The sequence below is a fragment of the Melanerpes formicivorus genome, unplaced genomic scaffold (genome assembly GCF_026170545.1).
Source record: "Melanerpes formicivorus ecotype bairdi unplaced genomic scaffold, bMelFor1.0.p_v2 SCAF_17, whole genome shotgun sequence".
Classification (NCBI taxonomy): Eukaryota; Metazoa; Chordata; class Aves; order Piciformes; family Picidae; genus Melanerpes; species Melanerpes formicivorus.
Genome location: NW_027142369.1, coordinates 10,361,598 through 10,384,094, shown reverse-complemented (window position 1 = coordinate 10,384,094; position 22,497 = coordinate 10,361,598). Strand labels below are relative to the sequence as shown.

The 22,497-nt window shown below is 41.1% G+C and overlaps 1 protein-coding gene across 4 annotated transcripts in view; it reads left to right on the top strand.

Annotated features, from left to right (window-relative positions):
- The window catches only part of LOC137446378 (nesprin-2-like), a 190,285-nt gene that overhangs the window by 67,707 nt on the left and 100,081 nt on the right, over positions 1-22,497 (top strand). For all 4 annotated transcript variants that reach the window (XM_068148919.1, XM_068148917.1, XM_068148916.1 and 1 more), the window contains exons 43-56: positions 550-714; positions 1,533-1,892; positions 2,385-2,519; positions 3,303-3,464; positions 4,768-4,908; positions 8,296-8,451; positions 8,839-9,104; positions 10,195-12,301; positions 16,417-16,739; positions 17,058-17,202; positions 17,888-18,103; positions 18,484-18,749; positions 19,481-19,637; positions 22,051-22,206. In XM_068148919.1, the coding sequence (XP_068005020.1) occupies positions 550-714; positions 1,533-1,892; positions 2,385-2,519; positions 3,303-3,464; positions 4,768-4,908; positions 8,296-8,451; positions 8,839-9,104; positions 10,195-12,301; positions 16,417-16,739; positions 17,058-17,202; positions 17,888-18,103; positions 18,484-18,749; positions 19,481-19,637; positions 22,051-22,206 (4,755 nt within the window). The remainder of the gene's footprint in view (positions 1-549; positions 715-1,532; positions 1,893-2,384; positions 2,520-3,302; positions 3,465-4,767; positions 4,909-8,295; positions 8,452-8,838; positions 9,105-10,194; positions 12,302-16,416; positions 16,740-17,057; positions 17,203-17,887; positions 18,104-18,483; positions 18,750-19,480; positions 19,638-22,050; positions 22,207-22,497) is intronic.

Genomic DNA, 22,497 nt, shown 5'->3' with positions numbered 1-22,497 from the left:
AGAGTTTCCTGCTTAGGCTTCTCCTCACCTTGCTTCTTTTTCCAATCTTGTTCTGAGGACTTCTTTCCTGGATATTTGACTGCTGCACTTTTACTGGGCTGAGTATAACTCTATCCGTCTTGTATTGGCATTGGCATTAACGTGGCTGTTTCATTATATCAGTTTTCATATCAGCCTGTGGGTCTTCTCTCCTTTTCCTGATTCCTCTTCTCTGCTGGGTAGAGTTCATCAGGTGATAGAGTAACTGCTAGAATATAGCCCCAAATATAGGCTAAATATACACAAAGAAACATTCGTTTTAGAAGTATGTGTTTATGGAATGTAAACTCTTCTTCTTCCTGCTAATAATGAAGTTTGTCTTCATGGTGGAGTCACTGATGTGCTGGAAAGAGGGCAAGGTATTTTCTGTGCACCTGTGATTAGCTAGATATTTTATCAGAAACAAGATTTTGTGCTACTGAGATCCTGGAAGACCTGTGACAGTTTGTGGATTATGTATATTTGTTTGAGTTAATGGTGGACTAATGTTAGAAATTCCTTGGTTTCTAGGCCATAGTGCAGACATTGGAAAGTCATGTCCAAGAGCATCAGCAGTTTCAGGATATGGTAGCAGGCCTGAGCACTGAGCTGAAAACTCTCTCTGAGAAGCATGCAGATTGTGAAGGACATGCAATGAAACAACCATCAGCTGACCTAAACCAGCTGAAATCACAGGTATGTTGGCAGGTTTTGCATCACAGAGGAAAGTGGGTCCATGCCTTAGGGATTTGTAGACACTGATGCATTTATAAAAGAGAATTGCTGAAACTGGGAGAGGTGGGGGGTGAGGGGGAAGAAAGCTTTCAAAAATCTAAAGTACACTGGTGTTCCTTTTATCAAGATAATCGTTGGCATAAAGCTACTCTTAATGAGCTGAGCAGACCTTTACTGTCAGCTGAACTGAAAGTAGAATTATCCTGGCTCTGGAGTTTGTTTTTTATCTCTCTGGGCATAATGAGGAAAGAGAACATTAAATTTGATATTAGTAAGTGTCTTTAAATTAGCTGGAGCATAGAAACCATCAGTGAGCCGAGTTCAGTTTTAAGAAGTGTCCTTCATGCATAAATAGACTTTCTTCTGCACTTTGGTAGAATGGAGTGTAGAGAGCTACCAAAAGCTGAAACCATAGCTCAGCTATGGATCACTGCAATTCCTCTTCCTCCAGAATTTGTTATATATCAAACAAACAAAAAGGTATAGGAGAGGGGAGGGAATTATCAGTTCAGAACTTGGAAAGATGACCGCACACCTCACAGTATTCCTATCTGTTTATTTTAGCATTCTTGTAAAGCTTACAGCTTCAGGTGTTCTCTGTTCAGAAAGAAGTGGCTGACTAAAGTTACTGGTATTTGACTTTCTGCAGGAAGTAGGTCTGCATGTACTTTTCAGCACATTTTGTCACTTACAACAAATATTTAGGGTTTTAGTGATTGACTCTAAGTACTTTGAGTGAAGAAACTTTTCAATAGAATGTTTTCTTTTTTTGTTTAAAGAAAGAACGAGATCCTCTTAGTGAATGTGAAGACGCGTTAAAGAAGATTTTGGTTTTAGCAGAAACTGTTAAACAAAACACCTCTTCACCAGGACAGAAGTTTATTAAGGATGAGATTGAAACACTTCAGAATAAGCACAGGAATCTGGAAAAAAGACTTGAAAATGTCAGGCAAAAGGAGGAAAATATTTTCAGTGAAGCCCTTGAGTCAAAAGATGAGTTTGGTAATGAAATACAAACGGAACATAAGGCAGATGCAGTGCTGAAGAGAGAGATGACACAGATCACTTCTGATATTCCTGTTGCTGCAGAAGAGAGCCTCACAGCAGTGGACTCAAAGGAGCCTTTGGAAATGCATGATGTGAGTATACTTGTTCACAGTAATGACAATGGAAGATTGGTTAAAGGGGCATCTGTCTCTCAAATGCCTTTTTATATTGCATCCTTAATTTCATTGAAATTAAGCCTTATGTAAATGTATATAAATGAAAGATGTGGAGAACTCCCTTAACTTGTTATAACAAGTCTGTAGTAGACCAGTTATGTCTATTCAAAGCTGCAGTTTTCCATTTAAACACAACCTGCATATGGCTTTCTCATGCACATAATTATAGCAGGTATCTTTGGTCAGGACATAAAGGGAGAAGGTGTGTAGATGAGAAAATGGCAGGTATGTCTCTGCCAACAAACTCTGAGAGCTTATCTAAACAAGTAAGACTTGTGTAGAGCTGCAGCACAGAATTTGTTCTGTTTGTTTTCATGGAAAATTAATTTTTACCATTCAGCATTTTACTGTTAAAATACAATATTTACAGTCATACAATTAGTTTTTCTTCTATTTCACTTCCTTTAGGGGCAAGATGTAAATGGAAATATGTCAGAGAAAGAGAAGCAAAATGATCCACTTTTGGAGGAGAGCAATGTGTTGTCAGACAGCCCATTACAGGGTACCCATCAAGGCAAGGATAAATTGGAGCACGCTGTTCAGGTGCCAAACAAATATGTCCTAATATACATATGTGTCTGTCTTTTCACTAGAAATGCATGCAATTCCTTAAAATTTGTAGTCTTAGAGAGGCATATTTTCCTTATCTGATTAAGGGCATGATAAATTATGTTCTCCAAATAATCCCCTCAGCCTTGCACATGTGAAGCGTGCAAGACATCAATGAAATTCTCTGCAAGCCCCCAGGGCTTGGAGCCACTTTCTCAATGATGCAAAACCTGCAATGTTCCTGTGATTTCAACAGGTTTTGACACTTGCATACACAAGGTAGGTAATGAGAGATCACTAGCCTGGAACTGCTGATGTTGAGGGAACATCAGGACATTCAGGCTGTAAATGAGCTGCGGGGACAACTGGGAGAATGCCCTCATTGATCTGACCATTGGATGACAACAGTAGCTGGGAGAGATGGCTGTCATAGTACCAGAATGCATTTCTGAAGAAGGCTCAAAATCAGTAGTTAGAGTTGCCAGAAATCTAAACAGAAACTCCTATGACAGTGTTAAAAATCATGTGAGCACTTACTCCTGTTTGGCTTGTCCTGAAACTGTTTCATAGTGATTGAAGTCCTGATACAGCAAACCGATCTGAGCAGGCATTTTCAAGAGACACAGGGTTTAGGTTACCTCAGCCTTTTCCTTCATTCATTAAGCTAAATGGAAGATCGAGTAGAGAGCTTGTGGAATGTGATGTTCCCCAGTAAACTTAGATTTCTGGACTGTGACTTTTACTGGTTATAAACAATTTGTGTTTTTTTCAAATCAGGAGGAGGCTGATAAAGAGAGCCCAGGTATGGATAAACATGATAGGGTCCAAGAGGATGTTCTGGACAATGTGGTACAGGGTGGTGAAGTAGAACTGGGAAAGCATCAAGATGGTGCTGATACTGAAGATGAAGAAACAAGAAATGAAACTCGTCCAACACAGGTAACTAGACATGAAATTACACAGAAGTGATTGAATTTGAGGGTATATGTATGCAATTTGGTTGCAGCAGGGATGATACTACTACTAAATAAGTAATAAACACCTCAAGTTACACTGAGCTATTTTTGTCTGATGTGCTGTACACTTGGTATACATTAACCCTCTGAATCCTTTCCTGTACATTTAATATGGAGATCATTTTTATTTTCTTTAGTGGCTTGCTGAGGACATTGCATTCCAGGTCACCAGGATGCATTGTGAAGTTTAATTACCATTTTGCTCAGATACCGACATTTTGCTTGAGCCTCATTTATTTAGATTTCTAATTTGCATGTTTGTGTTGCATGCATGAAACTGCATGTGAAATGATGTGTCCTGTTTGGTGCACCTTGGTACCAGGGAAATGTTAACAAACTAGAGCAGTGGTTAGAAACTGGAGCCCCAGTGAGTGGTAAGAGGCAAAGTTCTTGTTGGAGATGAAAAGGCCAAAAGTGGTCTTGTTGCTGCCATGCTCTCCCAGAAAGGGTGTTATAGAGAAGATAGAGCCAGACTCAGACCTTCATTTTCAGCAAACTGCATGAGGTCCTGGAAGCTCCAGAAGGTGGAGCACAGCGTGCACTCATGAGCTTGCTGAGAACTGGGATACATTTGTTTGTTGTGGGTGGGCTACTTTCAGTACATAATCCTGTTTGACTTGCAGCCATTAGCTCAGATATCCATGCATCACAGATAGGTCCCCAGTGCTGTGCTCTCCACCATGGTCATCCTGTAAGAATTTGCCATTACTTATTTTGTGTAGGTGGCTGGTTTAATTTATCTGCTGCCAGATAATAACTCAGGTAGAAGTTACAGTCAGCAAATACCTCAGCATGTACATACAGCAAATCCTCAGGCTGCTCATGGGAATATTCTGCCTTGTAATTGGCTGGGAGTTTAACCACAGACTCCCTGTCTACAATACAAGTACAGGATTGGAGAGTATCAGGAAAAAGCTAAAACTTTTTAAACATGCATTCAGGACTACATTGAGGGGTTCACAGTTCAAGGTCCATGCTTAGAATGACAAAACATGAATAGTGTAGATCAGAGGAAGAACAACTGCAGTCTGCAAGTTTTCTAAACCTTTGAATGGTTTCCTTTGCCATAACCTTGCCCACAATAAATTATGAGATGTAATTGCGGTTTTCCTCAGCTGCCTATAATTATGGGCTTCATAACTTTGTCATTTCAAGCACTGTAATTGCAACTCAGCAGGTTTGATTAGGGCTTTCTGATTACTTGTTTCTTTTTCTTAAATCAAAAGGACAACTCTAGTGCTGTCAAGAATGAGCCATGTAGAGAAGATGTGGAGCAGGTTCAACAAAGCGTGTGTGAAAAGACTCAAATCCTGAAGTCTGTGGCAGCTGAGAAAGATGGTCTGGAATCTAACCTCCCAGTTTCTGAGGTAACCCACATTCTCATATTTCAAGCTAAATTTGTCAGTCACTAATTTATTTATTTTTTTTGTTTCCACATGGACTTCATCTGAAGTTCTGCTCTAAAAAAAGAGGAAATTGCTGTTGCTTCAAAACCAAGACCATTGTGTATAGTTCTGCTTCATGTCCATGGCAGTTTTGAACTCTGTCCAAAGTGCTAGCCACATTGTATCTTTCAGTGAATCTGTTCAAAAGGGTTATATTATGGGGGTTTTAATATTTTTTTTTCAGAGCCATCACAATCACTTTAAAGAGAAACACTAAATATAATAGTAGTTAATCAGTACAACTTCTTTCCATGTTACTGTATTTAGTTGTGATAGTCTTTGCCATCATAAGAAGGCCAGACAAGAAAACCAAAATCCAAGGGCGATTTTGCTTACAAAAATAAATAAAGAGAATTAATTCAAGATTAACTAATAGCAAGATATATTACTGTGCTTTATGAGTAAGGGGTTTATATCACAATTGTCCCATAATTGCTGATCCTTGGTCACCACATTCTTAAACTGAAGGTAAAGCCCAATCTATAGGCAGGTCCGCAGCTGGCCTATTTGTTTACAGGTTGTACCTGGAACTTGCACATTTGGGCTACCTGAAAGTCCCAGCAAAACTTCCCAAAGGTCATGGGAGTCTGGGGACATCCCTGCTGACTGATGAATAGTCAATGCTGTTTGAATTTACAAGAAAGTTTCAAGGGAGGCCTAGGAAATTACAGATCTGTTTAGTCTAACCTCAATTCCTGAAAAAGCTATGGGGAAGATTATGCTAGGTAGTGTTGAAAAGCATTTAAAGAACAACACAGTCATCACAGAATGATCTAGGTTGGAAAAGACCTTTTAAATCATTAAGTCTAACCATAAAACTAGCATTGCCTAATGTTGCTTTCAGCAGATTTGGAGCTTGCAGAAAGAAGGCAAAATAGGTTCTGCTGATATCCTGAGGATGGTTACAAAAGGATTTTAGTTGTGTGTTATACCCTAGCCTGAAGCCATGGGCATGTTTGGCAGCTTCCCACAGGTCTGCACTGTGAGCAGTCCAGCAGGGAAACTCTGGCTTTCTACCTGAAGGACAGTTGCTGGTTAGAAACCACTATTCTCTTCCCTTATATTGTCCACCCTCTTTTGATGGACTGATGGAGTGGATTTCTTTCTCACTGTCTGATAGCTTAGCTGAGATTTTTTGCTTAGCTCAGTTCTATGGCACTCCAAAGTCTCTTAAGATGAAATCTTATGCCTGAATTGATACAGCCATTATGGATATGTACAGGGAGAAATGAAAAAGCTCTCTGATTGACTGTTTCATGAGCGGTCCTCTTCAGTTTTGACTACAAATAGCCAAAAGAGGTCAAATAAATAGAATTATTATTATCTGATAATGTGTGCTTTCCAAAGGTGGAGGCAGGTATGTTTTGTTCACTCATAAAGAGACAGATGACAGTGACAGTTTGCAAGTGATATGGCTGCATGGATAGCTGTCTTATTCCTACCAAAATAATATATGAGCTAGCACTACAAGTAAGTTTATCAAAGGTGAATTTTTTAATCATTGCTCATTTTATATGTTGGCACCATGAAGAAGCTTGCACTATAGGCACCTCTGTGTATTTGTGTGTGTTCACTCAAAAGTCTGTGCATGGAACAGATCTCAGTTTATATGACATGTAGACTGGGGAAGGGTAATATAGCAACATTTTTAAGGTATCACCATGTGACCCAGTAACCTTTTGATATTCCATTTATCTTGTCTGCCGTAGCTGAAGGTGCTTTAGGGGATTGTATTTTGCATCTGAACTGGAGCTGGCTAAGAGCATCCACTTGAGCAGCAACATCAGTTTACCTGATGGGCTGTTGAATCTGGCCAAATCCCAAGTGGTTTGTCCTTCTGCTATTGTGGAAATCAAAGGCAGTGTCAAGGGCTGTCTCTGGAGTTCTCCATTCCCTTGTTCTCCACCCAGATGGAGATATGGTTTCCTAATCCTCTTGTCTTAACCCCTGGTTTCAGATAGCCCTTGTGGCGGTAGCAACCAGGCTTTCTGTCAGAGCCAAGCTACTTTGTGAGGGAGTTGTGAAGGGATGGTTCTGGTGAAGGACACAGCAGTATATTAATGCAGGCGCTGAGCAGGAGGAATGAGGATGTGAGAAGAGGTTAAACATTGATGAATGTGAAAGGAGGAGGGAGAGAAGAAAGGACAGACCTGGCCATCCAGAGGGACCTTGACAGGCTGGAGAGGTGGGCACAAGCCAACCTCATGAAGTTCAATAAGAGCAAGTGCAGGGTCCTGCATCTGGGTGGAGGCAATCCCAGGCACAAATACAGGCTGGGCAGTGACTGGCTGTAAAGTAGCCCTGAGGAGAGAGACTTGGGGGTGCTGGTGGACAAAAAGCTCAACAGGAGCTCTCAATGTGCTCTTGCAGCCCGCAAAGCCAATCAGATCCTGGGCTGCATCAGGAGAAGTGTGGCTAGCAGGTCGAGGGAGGTGATCCTCCCCCTCTACTCAGCCCTGGTGAGACCCCACCTGGAGTACTGTGTCCAGTTCTGGAGCCCCTATTACAAGAGGGATGTGGAGGTGCTGGAACGTGTCCAGAGAAGGGCCACAAGGATGATCAGAGGGCTGGAGCACCTCTCCTATGAGGGCAGACTGAAGGAGTTGGGGCTGTTCAGTCTGCAGAAGAGAAGGCTCCGAGGTGACCTAATTGTGGCCTTCCAGTATCTGAAGGGGGCCTATAGGAAGGCTGGGGAAGGACTTCTCAGGATCTCAGGTAGTGATAGGACTAGGGAGAATGGAATGAAGCTGGAGGTGGGGAGATTCAGGCTAGATGTGAGGAGGAGGTTCTTCCCCATGAGAGTGGTGAAACCCTGGAATGTGTTGTCCAGGGAGGTGGTCGAGGCCCCGTCCCTGGGGGTGTTTAAGAGCAGGCTGGATGAGGCTCTGTCCAGCCTGCTCTAGTGTGGGGTGTCCCTGCCCATGGCAGGGGGGTTGGAACTAGATGATCCTTGTGGTCCCTTCCAACCCTGAATGAAACTATGAAACTATAATTTATCAGTAGTAGAAGGGGGTATATGGAGGATGTTCTTTGAAGGTAGGGATATCAGAATTTCAAACTTATTGGGCAAAGATTTCTTAGCTATGTGAGCAGTGCTTACAAGCCAGGGTGACTGTGGAGGTGGAAGATAGTGATGGATGTGTCAGCCTCTGGGTCCTAGTACACCTGGCTGTGTGTACACTCGGTACATAGCAGCTGTGGGGGAAACCATAGCAGGATTTAGGCATGGCTTAAATGTGTGAAGCAAAGTGTTGCAGTTAGAAACTTGTTTAGGACCTTCAGAAACATGAATCCTGTTTTCCATTATAGGACACAAGTGCAGAAGAGGTTGTCCCGAAGGAACTATTTCCTGGAGTGCAAGTAAACACTGATTATTTTGAAGAGGAACAGAAGGTCAATGAGCTGAAAAATGAAGTGGCTGAACTGGATATTGTACTTATAAATGAACAACTAAAAGAGCTAGAGGTATGGAAATTGCAAAGCCTTTCCTCATTGTTATGCTTATGGAACTATGATTTCACTTGAGCAAAACAAAATTGTTGCTTATGCTCTTATCTGAAGTTTGTCTGCGTGATTAGTCAGTTTGTCTACCAGGTAATCTACAAACACTGTCCTAATGCAAGAATGTCCATGCAGACACCTTGTTTTGAACTGCTCCTCTGGAGTGCAGTAGTAAATACCTATGACTGCACTTGCACTTCAGTGATGTGCGCAGGCATGTGTGCCCCTTTGCATGTGAATGGGCAAGCATATGTTTGTAGATGTGTCAGTGTTTAAATGTATTTTGTGTTGAAAGCTGAAAGTGTTGAAGATCCTCTTTTAATCTCCTCTCTGTTTTGGGCTCCATTGTAGAATTTACAAGTTGAACTGGAATCATGGAAAGCAAAATCTTTGTGTCATAGTCAAGAGGCAATTTCCAGTGCAACAGGATCCACCAGAGCAGAGCTGCAACCCCCAGAGCCTGTGGTGTCCTGCTGGGACAGGCTGCTTCAGGAGCTAGATGCTGTTAAGGCAGTGAAGCAACAACAGTGCTGTTTTGTTAATGAGTACCAGAAAAATCTTTCTGCTGCACAGTCCTCAATGAAAAATCTGTCAACAGAAAAAGATAACATAAAAATGTAAGTATAGTTGAGGGTGTTTCTTAATAGGTTGAGAACAAATATGGTGAATTTTGTGCCATACTTCAATAATACTCAGACAATAACGCTGTATTTTATCCATCTCCATAATGTTATGTAGCAAGTCTCAGCAAGTTTAAACATCCTTAATCAAAAGCAGTTCTGGTGGATCCCTGCTCTCCTTTAGCAACATTTACTCTTTATTTTTAGGCAAAACAAACAAATGGTTGCTGTTCCAAACACCTATATAAAACCTATATTAAAATATTTTTTGCAAAGATATGACAATGTAAACATTTCCTTTTCTTTAAGGACTCAGCAGTTATAGATTGTTGTGGGTTTTTTTCGGAGTGAAATACCTATGTTATTACTCTGAAAATTAACCTTGTCCAATTCAGTACCAATTCAGGAGTTAGCCAATGCACACAAAATTCTTAGTACCTTTTATGAATTAACCTTCAAAACATGAGATGAGACTCTCAGTTGCTGTAATGCATCACAATAATTTGAAAATATTTAATTTTTAAATTATGAATTTACATCAGAGTGGAAAGAATTGAATGAAAATCTATCTGCTAAATATATTTTAGGTAGGAACTTCAAAATACTCATGGAAATAAGAGATGAATAGATAAATACCTTCAAATTGATCTTGAACAACTTTGAGTTTCGAATGCTTTTCTTGTAACTAGGTCAGCATAAAATGTCAATCCCCTTACGGATGACCTAATGCTGTTGTTGTTTTTTACAGTTTTATCTGTTGTAACTTCAAAGGCAGGCTGCATTCCTGTAGGAAATGACACATTCCATATTACTGTATATACTGCAGTTTTAGAGAATATGTATTAGAATGTACCTTACTTGCAGAGAGATCTAGAAATAATTAATGCTGTACAGATAAGCAAGAAATAATGACACTGCTGTGGCAGTTAAGACATTTTTTTGAAAGAACATTGAGAGATACTTGTGATGAAGTGAATAAAGTGAGTGAATCCAGTCTTTTAAACAGTGAACTTTTTTTAATGTATTTAGTCCGTGTTTTTGGATAATTGACATTTTGTTCTTTTAATGTTACTCCTGTTTTTGGCAGGGGTCCTATGAACAGCACAGCTCTTCTTGAGAAAATTAAGGCATGCATAGAGTCCTTACGAAAAGAAAGAGATGTCTTAAACCAATTGAAAACTCAGCAAGAAAGTTTATCTCAGCATTTAACATGTATGGATAAAGTGTTAACTGAAAGCCAAATGAGGCAACTGGAGCAATGGTGGCAACACATGGAACAAGCAGTGCAAAAGAAACATGATCAAGTTGTGGCCGAAATCAATGAATTTAACGTGCTTATGAATAAAGCACGAGATATTCAGAGACTGATACAGGAACACCATTTACAAGCAGAGTTCTGTTCCTCACCTGCAGAAAAAGCCAAGTACCCTATACTTTGGACCACAGAGCTACAGGACATTAAGCATGGTCTTTCTCTATTAAAAAGAAGGATTGAACTGCAGATGAAAAGAATTTGGAGTGACCAAGAGAAGGTAGCTTTGGAGAACTCTATACTTGATTTGCAGAGCAAATTGGATGCACTGTTAGTACAACAAACTCATCAAGAGGATGCTCAGATCACTGGTCCTGCTCTCTTGAAACATGAAATGATGAAGAGGCTGAAGGAAAATATTTCATGGGTCAAAGATTCACTGTCCTCTCTGGATCAGAAAGCAGCACTTTTCCCCAATGATGTTAAATCACAGATCAGAAATTGTCAGCTTATGAACACAGAAATTCTAAGCAGAGAGCCTGTGATTGTGTCACTGGATCATGGGCTCCAGCACATCATTCCAAGCTTGAAGGCAGAGGAGGTCTCTGATCTGACCTTCCTTCTACAAGCACTGCAAAATTCATACAAAGCTCTTGTTTTAAAATCAGCTCAAAGATTACAGCACCTAGAGCTCCAGCTGGAGGAGAGGCAAAGACTTACTGCAGAAATAGAAAAACTTCACTGTCAGCTTCAGAATGCTGAGATGCTTGCCAGGCCCAACATGAATCAAACCAGTTCACGGTCAGAATTAATTGATCAACAAGCCATTTTAAAGGAGATTTTGAAGGATATACAAGAAATAGAAGGGCTTATCTCATCCCACTGTAAAGAAAGTCAGGTGACAGCTGGGGAACTGAGCCTGTGTGAACAATTATTTTTGACCGATCAGTTAAGAAGTCTGAAGAACAGAGCAAGGAAAACAGAGAGACAAATTCAGAGTAAACTTCATGAAGTAGAAAAAAAGATAGCTCTCTACAGAGAGTTTGATGAAGGAATAACTTCATTGGAGACGGATCTTAATGATTTAGAATATAGCGAAATGAACCTGAAAGAAGATAAATTAGGTGCCAAGCAGGAAGTGAAGGGTAAATGCAAAGCACCTGAAGAAAAAGTATTAGCTTTTCAGTCCAATTTGTCACAAATGATGAAGTACAAAGAAATCTTTGAATGTGTAGGTCTAAAATGGGACTCACTTCGGCTGGATGAGTTGAAAACTAAATTTTTAGAAATTAAGAATAAAATTAAAGGGAAGATAATACACTTTGATAACGTTGTTAGGGAATGCTACAAGATTGAAACATTGCTAAATGAAATCCAGACTGCGACATCCAATGCAAGAAAAGAAGCTAACATCCTTAAAGATAGCTCTAGCTCTTCTCCTGCTGAGAAGCTTTTATCAGCACAGATTCTGTTTCAGACAGTTCAACAAATCTTGCACTTAACCCAGGACTTAGCAAATCAAATAAACAAAAACAAGATCTTTGATACATCATTCAAAAAATCAAAGAGGAAAGAAATAAAGAGCCTGGAGAAGGATGTTAAGGAGTTGAGTCAGTTTCTTCAAGACTTGGTCTCTGGTCTCCAGTGTGTAGGCAAGGCAGATGCCCAGAGTGAAGTAGAACAAATATTCCACATCATAAAGTATATTCAATTAGAGCTCCAGCAGCCACTTCTGGTAGAGATGAAAAAGATGCAGTATGAAAAGATACGATGGGAAGCAATTCAGAATGTGATGGAAACAAAGTTTTCTGCTATTAAATGTATAATGGAAAAAGAAAGGGAAAACCAAGAAGAAAAATCTCTTGCTACTGGTGTAGAAACAAAATTAGAGGAACTGCAAGATCATGAGATTCAACTGAAAAGAGATGTGGCTGCTCGTGTTGTAAGTATATTCAATAAAAGTAAGGTATGGCCATTTGTCTTTTCTCAGTAGTTAGACTTTGTGGCTGTAGCACTTACATTTCATAACTTACAGCCTCCTTTTATTTTAGTAACCAAATTGGCTCAATATCATCTCTGCTTTGGTGGATATGATAGGAATAAGGATAAGAAAGTAAGGATACAAAGGAGGCTTTTGTGTTCACTTTTATTGTAATCAAACAGTGGGGATTAGCACAAGAAAAGAAAGGTAAAGGGGAGGAAGGAAAATGCTGAAATACTGAATAGAATAGAATAGAATAGAATAGAATAGACCAGGTTGGAAGAGACCTTCAAGATCATAGCGTCCAACCTATCACCCAACACCACCTAATCAACTAACCCATGTAACCAAGCACCCTGTCAAGTCTCCTCCTGAACACCTCCAGTGACGGCAACTCCACCACCTCCCTGGGCAGTCCATTCCAATGGGCAATCACTCTCTCTGTGTAAAACTTCCTCCTGACCTCCAGCCTGAACTTCCCCTGGCGCAGCCTGAGACTGTGACCTCTTGTTCTGGTGCTGGCTGCCTGGGAGGAGAGACCAACCTCTGCCTGTTTACAACCCCCCTTCAGGTAGTTGTAGAGAGCAATAAGGTCACCCCTGAGTCTCCTCCTCTCCAGGCTAAGCAGCCCCAGCTCCCTCAGTCTCTCCTCATAGGGCTTGTGTTCCAAGCCCCTCACTAACTTTGTTGCCCTTCTCTGGACTCGTTCCAGCAAGTCAACATCCTTCCTAAACTGAGGGGCCCAGAACTGGACACAGTACTCGAGGTGTGGCCTAACCAGTGCAGTGTACAGGGGCAGAATGACCTCCCTGCTCCTGCTGGCCACACTGTTCTTGATGCAGGCCAGGATGCCATTGGCCCTCTTGGCTGCCTGGGCACACTGCAGGCTCATGTTCATCCTACCATCAACCAGCACCCCCAGGTCCCTCTCTGCCTGGCTGCTCTCCAGCCACTCTGACCCCAGCCTGTAGCACTGCATGGGGTTGTTGTGGCCAATGTGCAGAACCCGGCACTTGGATGTGTTAAATCTCATGCCGTTGGACTCTGCCCATCTGTCCAGCCTGTCGAGGTCTCTCTGCAAAGCCTCTCTACCCTCTAGCAGATCAGCTTCTGTCCCCAGCTTGGTGTCACCAGCAAATTTACTGATGATAGACTCAATGCCCTCATCCAGATCATCAATAAAGATGTTAAAGAGGATGGGGCCCAGCACCGATCCCTGGGGGACTCCACTACTGACTGGCTGCCAGCTGGATGTGGCACCATTCACCACCACTCTCTGGGTTCGGCCATCCAGCCAGTTCCTAACCCAGCTCAGAGTGCTGCTGTCCAAGCCACAGGCTGACAGCTTGGCCAGGAGTTTGCTATGGGGGACGGTGTCAAAGGCCTTGCTGAAGTCCAGGTAGACTACATCCACAGGCCTCCCCACATCCACCAGGCGGGTCACCTGCTCGTAGAAGGAGATCAGGTTGGTCAGGCAGGACCTGCCCTTCCTAAATCCATGTTGGCTGAGCCTGATCCCTTGGCCATCCTCTAAGTGCTGTGTTAATGCACTCAGGATGACCTGTTCCATGATCTTGCCTGGCACTGAGGTCAGGCTGACAGGCCTGTAATTCCCTGGCTCATCCAACTGGCCCTTCTTGTGGATGGGCACCACGTTGGCCAGCTTCCAGTCCTCTGGGACCTCGCCAGTGAGCCAGGACTGCTGAAAAATGATGGAGAGCGGCTTGGCCAGCTCCTCTGACAGCTCCCTCAGCACCCTAGGATGGATCCCATCTGGTCCCATGGACTTGTGGGGATCCAGGCGGCTGAGCAGATCACCAACTACCCCATTTTGTAACAGTGGAAAACTATGCTGCTCCCTGGCTCCTTCTGCCAGCTCTGCAGGCCAGCTGTCTGGAAGACATTCTGTCCTGCTAGTAAAAATTGAGGCAAAGAAGGTGTTAAGTATCTCTGCCTTTTCCTCATCCCTTATCACAACGTTCCCCTCCGTGTCCACCAAGGAGTGGAGGTTGTCTCTGCCCTTCCTCTTGCTATTAATGTATTTATAGAAGGACTTTTTGTTGTCCTTCACAGCAGAGGCCAGACTAAGCTCCAAATGCGCTTTTGCCTCCCTAATTTTCTTCCTGCAAGACCTAGCAACATCCTTAAATTTTTCACAGGTTGCCTCCCCTTTCTTCCAAAGGTGGTACACCCTCTTTTTTTCCCTTAGTTCCATTAAAAGTTCTTTAACCATCCAGGCTGGCCGTCTGCCCCGGCGGCTCATCTTCCGGCACATTGGCACAGCCTGTCCCTGAGCTGAAGAGGAGCTATGTGCTGTCGTCCTGAGATTATTCTTAGGACTGACTTTAATGTTTTCAGTAGTGACAATAACAAGATGTTCCTTGTTTCTGTTTTGATGAAAACACTAGCTGAGAATGAAGGAGAGTAAAGCATAGGTCAAACCAATGTGTCAGGCTTCAGGAAGAATGACCAAAGGAAAGGCAACTGGGATCCGGTCTCTAAGGCATTGATAAAGCATTGCTGGAGGATCCACCCAAATCTGCATGCTTTTGTCAGAATGGTCCTCACAAAATGGATTAGAAGCTTTTAGAGGAGTGTGGAATGTTGATAGCAGCTAATGAAACTGAATTTGCTCAACCTGATAAGCTAATATTAAGTAGGAAGTTTAGCTGAGGAATGTCATTGGGCTGGAGGTAGACTTCATGGGTGGAAAAGGACTGCTTAATCTAAAGGGCAGTTGTTAATGCAGAGAGAAGGAGTGGTGAATACATATATGTCAAAAACCAGAAAAATGGTAACCCTCATAGCAGAATGCGGTGGTGAGAGAAAGTTCAGTTCTCCCACACACACAAAGAAACCACAGCTTAACTCAGTCGGAGAAGCAGAGATGAAATTAAGCTATATTTACAAGCAGGATGAAATGCAGTGAATATATACACAATATACAGTATTTACAATATATGTACAGAAATATACAGCAAAGAACGTAATACAGAACAAAACTCCCTCCTCCAGACAGAGGAGGGTTCCCCCCCTGTACTCCCTCTCTCCCCTACCTCCCTTTTTTTCCCAAAAGGGTTAGAGAGAGAGAAAAGGTAATTATTGAGGAGGAAAATTCTGTTAGCTCAAAGGTCATGCAAGAATTAGTTTTCTTATCTCAAGGTTAACAGGTCCTGCAGCTGTTGCTCAGAAGCAGACAGGCTGAAAAGACAGAGCAGACTGGAACTGAGACAGAGACTCAAACTGAACTAAAACTTAAAGTTGCATTTTACCTATCTACCAATGAAATTTGTTTAGAATATCTGGATGTTTTCAAAACATTCAGCCAGAGTGTTCCAGCAACTGTCCCTTTTCTCAAAGGCACAGCCTGAAACGGTCACACAGAAAGATTCTGAAATTGTACTCTGGTCAAGAAGATCTGAGTCCTGACTGCCCAAGAGATATAAATGAGAAAAATATGAGGTAGCAGCTGATAACCAGAGGGAGGGACTCAGTGTCCCTGGTGGATTTACAGTTCTGATAAGAGATATCTGGGTTTACTGTGCTTCATCTTCACTGCTTGGGTATTGTGTAGGAAGCACAATGCCAAAGTTTCTCTGCCCTGTAGGCGTCTAAGACCTGGCAAAGTCACACATCATTGTGTATGTATGCAAATGCATACAAGAAGAGAATTTAAAGAGAAGCACTTCGGCAAGTTGTGGTGGAGATATCCCCTGGAACAGAACAAAGCATCAACGTGTGGGATTTCCCTGTCTGAACAGGACATGTACTGCCACGTACATAAGGCATCTTGTGGCTATTGTGTCCTGCTGCCCTTATCTCTGGGCTCTTCCAGTATTGTCATAACTCCTGTTCTTATGGTTGAGGGCAATCAATCCATAGGTTATAGCACTGTTCTGTGACCACCTAGATACTGGAGTGCATTTGCTCTATGTCCTACGTCACATCCTCAGGTCAATTTTGGGACGCTGGTCTCAAAGACAGGCAGGTATGAAATTCTGGGAGGACCATCTGGTGATCCAGAGGAGCACAGCAGTTTGTCTTGATTGTTCCTTTGTCCTTTTTAACACTTTCAGAGTGCTCTGGAGGAGGCATGTAAGACCAGTGAGCTTTATACTGAGGCTGTTCAGAAGACTGTGAAGTTCCTTGAGGACTGTGAAGCACAAGCCCAGTCTGCTGCAGCAGAGCCTGGTATCTCAGAGGAGGTCTGTCAAACCCCACGATGGAATCAAGAAGAGTTCAATTCTTCAAAGGCTGACATAGAAAACCTGTACTCCAGGCTGAAAATTCTAGTGACACCAGAAGACAAAGCATGTCTGGAAAATAATCTAGTGGAACTAGTCAATAAGAGTCTGGCATTAAGGGAGAAAGCTGAAAGGAAAGCAGCTGATGAACAGAGGTAGGTTTAAGAAATCTTCCTAGATCATGTTCCTTATTATGAGAAATTTGACTGACAATAAATGTAGTGTTTCTCTTCTGATGGAACCAGGCAATTCAGCAGAAAGAACTGTAGGCCTTTCTGTAATTCCCAGATGTGATTCTAACAGAGGGAAAATTACCAGACAGTACACATATTGCTACTAATTTATAATGCACAGTTTTTATTCTAGCCCAAAAAGTACATATGAGGGTTGGCTGAGGGTGGGCATTATGTTTGGAGAGAGGAACAACTACAACTACAAAAAAATTTAATTGGTCTGTTACTTGTTTCCAACAGGTATTTTGAAAAATACAAAAGCTATGCAAAAACCAAAGATAAGGTGTGTGATAATCTTAACAAACTGGCAGAGATGCTTAGACAGTATTCGTCTCAAATACCAATGTCTTATAAGGAAGCTTTGGAGCACTTAGAAGAAAGCAAGGTAAGAAAGACTCTAATGAGTTTGCAAAGCTCATGCAAAACTGTGATGAACATGATATGCACACCATATGATACCATAGCAGAAAGAAGTTAAATTAATAATCTTGTATTTATGTATATATAAACCCACAGAATGTATTTATATATCTATAAAAATACCAGATTATAATGGGTCATTTGACATGAACACATCACTGTAGAAATTAAACATTATCTGTGCTTAGGATAGTGTTGCATTTCTGTTCCAATGCCTTATTGCTTCTTTGCAGGAACAGGACAGATCAGATTTCTAACACTGCAGCTGTTTTCCCTCAGAACCAAAAATCAGAGCATTTCAGTCTCCCCACCCAGAACTCTTGCTGCCTCCCCACCAGACCTCTGCTATGCTGTTTTCACTTTTAGTGCTCATAATATTATGTATCTCTAACTCCTCATTTCACTTCCAAGTAACCAGAGAGAAGTAAGAACTACATAATTGCCTGGGCATGCTGTTCTTTTTGCTTTGTTTTATTTACTACCCTGTCTTTCTCCACAGTCTTAGTCAACAGAATTCTGTCATTACCGTGGTATTTAACCAGCTCAGTGGAGTGGTTTCCATTTTATTAGAGGATTCTAATCATGGTACTGAAGGCTTCATTAACACTTTTGACTATATTATCTATTTACTTGTTTATTTTTCCTATAAGACTTTAGTCTCCAACATCGACTCAGCTGAAGATGATCTTGTGAAGCTCAGACAGGTTTCTGGGGAGCTGATGAGATTATGCAGGAGAAGTGACAGGGCACTGAGCAGGACTGTAACAGCGCTGTGGGAAAACTGGCTGAGGTTGCTTGAGGCAGCAAAAGAGCTGGAAATTAACTGTGAAGAACTAAAGCAAGAATGGAAATTCATCAGTGAAGAGGTGAGTTGATCTGCAAACTGTTAAGTTTTGGGGAATGTGGTAGGAATGAGGCCCTCAGTAAAATGGCATGTAATGTGCTGAGATCATTGCAGAATATCATTTCCCACTTGAGAGTTATCCTCAGCCCTTCTTGAACCTGGAGTCACAAATGATGGGGGTATTTACAGTACAAATTCTGTGAACCCAGAATGACTCTGCGTGTGGTTAAGTGCTTTGTTAGAGGAAACCCAAATGTTTTGATACATTTCAGAGAGGTTCAAGTTCTCTGGCTATGTAATTCCCAGCAGTTAGTCATGTGTTTGAGTAAATGAATAATGTAGCTTAAGGTGATGGAATAAAAAAAGCCCTTTATCTCATGCTCTGACCTACTGTTTACTTAGCTGGAACGAGAAACAATAATTCTTGATAAGCTCCAGGAAGAGCAGCCAGAAAATCTTAAAGAGAAAGAAAAAGCCACCACGGAGGAACTGATAGAATCACTAGATTTTGCAAGCTCATTGGAGGAAAATATCAACCAGCAACAGCTCCTTCTACTCTTAATTCTTCACCGAGTAAGAAACATCCTGAATACATCTGAAAGTCCTGAGGCAGAAGCTGTCCTTCCAGCCTTATGTGAGATAAAGACAATGCAGGATCGCTGTAAAAAGTAAGTGGTGTGAAATTTCTGTGGAAGTTATGACATAGCACTACTTATAAGCACAGTGTTTTATTGCTTATTAAAGAATATATGAAATCTATAAAGCATTTTAATTGATAGTGAATAGCCTGCTAGGTTAGACGAAAGCTTCATCTAACCCATTTGCTGTCAGTGTGGATATTAGGGGTTAGGAATTGGGGAGAAGACCTGAGCCTGGCCTTATCTTTCACTCTTATGAAAATCAGACCTTGTGCTTTTTGCAACAACATAACTTTGGCTTTACAAAGTGCCACTGTTTAAAATAGGCCTCAAATATTTTTTGCAAGTCTGTAATTGTACTACTTCTCCATGCCTGCTTTTTGACATGGAAATCTTTGTGAATGTCTGTTGTCCTGATAGTGTTTTCAGACTCTGAGAACCTGAGCTCCATTCTGCCTCAACATGAGGAAAAACTTCTTTACTGTCAGGGTGATGGAGCACTGGACCAGGCTACTCAGAGAGGTTGTGGAGTCTCCTTCTCTGGAGTCTTTCAAAACCTGCCTGGACGTGTTCCTTTGTGGCCTCTCCTAGGTGATCCTTCTGTGGCAGGGTTGGGATTGGACTAAATGATCTCTGAAGGTCCCTTCCAACCCATACCATTCTGTGACTGTGTAATGTATTTTGAAATATCTCTATTAAGTATGCTCTTTGATTATTCTCACTTAATGTAGAATCTAACACTTGTTGGGAATTTCTCACAGGTTGCATGAAAAGACTCAAGAACATAAAGATTCTGTACGAGCTGAGATTGAAGAGAGGAACAAGATCACTGAAGAAATTAGTACTGTGGCAAATACATTACAGAATGCTGCTTCTGTGTTATTACAAGATACCACTGGAAAGGCTGAACAACTGGAGGTTGGTAACAGCTCTATTGTTGTGTGGGGACATTTGGAATATGTTCTTTTTTATGCTGGCGCTTGTGCTTGGTCCAAGTAAAATTAGTGTCAAAGTGTGTGCTTATGCTTATTGACTTCAAAAGAATGATTCTGTCTCTACAGAATATGACTGCCTCTACCATGTCCTTCATTTGTATTCCTCTCCCTCTCTGTGCTCCAGTTAGTAGTCATGGAAGCCTTTCCAGATTGCAGAGAGACTGACAGCCAGTTGCATGCCTTTTAGGAAGGACTCCTTTGCGTACATCCTATTCCTCTTTCCCTGCTACATACCTAGACAGGGCAACTTCAGATGCTCTGACTTTTACACCCCATATCAGGAAATTAACCTTGTAAAAGCTATTTATAAATCAAATTGTGATCAGAGTCCTATAGTTAAAAGATATTTATTCAAGCCTACTAAAGTGTATTACCTATTTGTGCTCTTTGCTAAGTCTTATATAAAAACTAGTTGGGGATCCCCACCATATCTTTTCTTTTTGGGGGTCAATGCTTGAAGCTGGCAAAGAGCTAGGAAAAGTACAGAAGTGAAAGATCATAGTGGCAGATATGAGCTCCTGTGGGTTAGCACAAGGGAGAAACGTTTACAGCATCTTAAAGAAGTTTGGAAAACCCATCAGTCAGTGTTTGGTGAAACCTTATGGATTTTTCTGAAAGGGATGCTTTTCTGTTGAAAATTACATAGAATTGGAATTTTGAGGTGGGTCTGCTCATTTATTGAACTCTTTGTATCTAAGAGAAAATGTTGCCACTGCAGGTCTGCTCTTTTACCTCACATTCAAACTCTGCTACTCAGAGCACCTAAAACTCACCCAGAAGTGAGTTTACACAATGTTCCTGTTCTGATAGCGATCAGCACAAGCAAAAATTAGCAGCAATCCCATCAAAGGTCTTTGTAGCAGTACTTCACAGCAGGCCTGTTCCTTTAGAGAAGATTCATCTGGAAGGATTGAAAAATTCCTTAACTTTATCTAATGCAAACCCCAGTAAGCCAAAATCTTAATTTCCTCTCTGCTTTAAGGAAAACACTATTTCTGTAACACCTATAGCATTTTTCAGGGCTCCATTGCATTTATTGAATGGAAATGCCTATTTCCCTTCCAGATGGCAAATCTAGGTTAGTCAGGTGGCAATGTTTCAATTTGCCAGTATAGATGAATAGGCAAATGGGAAGGGCTATCATCTAGTCCCCTATGAAAAACATTGAGACAGTTTTGACAGACACCTGCTTTCCAGCTAAATAATCCGTGAGAAACCAGTTTGCAGAGACATGCTTTGTTTTGGAGATTAATGTTGTAACTGATTCTTTCGTATTCAAGTCAGGAAATCCATAAACTCCTGTAAATGTTGGCACAGTCTTAATTGGGTCATTTGATAACAACAGCTTTCTCTATAGTAGAATGAGCCACACAGCTGTTTCATGGCTTTGAGGTTTTTAACATCAAACCCAGTTGTCGTGGGGTGACAGGCAATAAATACATTTCAGACTCTTACATAAATTTTTCTGTGCACTGTATTTCTTTGAGGGAAAAGATTCCCAAGTGAAGACAAGGAGTTAATTGATTACCATTACCCCAATGGAAAAATAAAAGAATGTTAATTAATTAATATTTTGTTGCCTGGGAAGTGCTTTAGATCATTTTCCCCAATAACTTGAGTTAACATTTGATTTTCTCAGACAGCTGAGCATTGGGAAAAGGAACCATAAAGCCAACAAACAGAACTTTCCAACTTGAAATTCTAGAAAACCTTCAAAACAAATGAGTTTCTTCATTCTTTCCGCAAGACTTAGATCGGATTTTATTTCTAGGCCACAGGCTGTAGACAGTTGTTCAAGTTTCTTTTCTCTCATAAAACCTACATTCTTCATGCAGAACTGGAAACTACTGTTTTGAAAGGAGTCTGCTGTGCTGCTCTGCGTAATTGCCTGAAAGCAGACACTTCAGCTTGAAACCTGTTGCTTTTTGTGGTCTTTGTGTGGTTTATAATAATGAAGGAATGAACGTTGGCTATTAAAATGTCTTTCAAAGAGAAAATGCGCTTTTGGCAAGAGTGAGAGCACCAAGGTTAACATTGAATCATAGGAGCCCTTCAAATGCTTACATGGCTATACCTGTCGATAAACATTAGTGTGTCAGTTGACTGACATTGAGTAGTATCAAGTTCATTTCTTACAGACTGAAAAGTACCACTTGATTAAATGAGTGAGGTAGTTAAATTTGGTTTGGTATCACAAAAGCTACTTTTCCAAATTGTAATTGTGTTAGGAGATTTAAAGCGTAGTATGTGTGTGTCTGTATGTACCTATGTACATATACACACGTGCACTCAGTAAAAATTGAGAACAATTGCTGAAGTTATGCTTAATTTTGTAGGAGGTTCAGCGAGTGATTGGTAAAGAAAGTAAAAATCTAAAGGATATAATGGAGAAGCTCCGCATCAAGTATTCTGAAATGTATACAATAGTGCCTGCAGAGATTGAAGCACAGTTGGAGGACTGCAAGAAAGTATTGCAAGACCTGGAAGACAAGGTAACTGTTGCTGTAATTAGTATGTTTACCTTTTTATAATGTATAAACAAGTACAGCAATATTTGATGCCTGTTTTAACTGTAAATTTCAGCTTGATACATTGATTATTTGCATGTGCATTTTCCTCTTGGTGAAAATGCATGCATGAGGAAAGATTCCTCATGTTAACTGTCTCCTTTTATAATAACTTTACAGTAAGCACAGTGAATATAGTATTTTTTTTTTTCTTCTGCCCATTCTGATTCTTAAACTGAACTAGTCAACAAAATTCATTGGGAAGTTTGTATAACT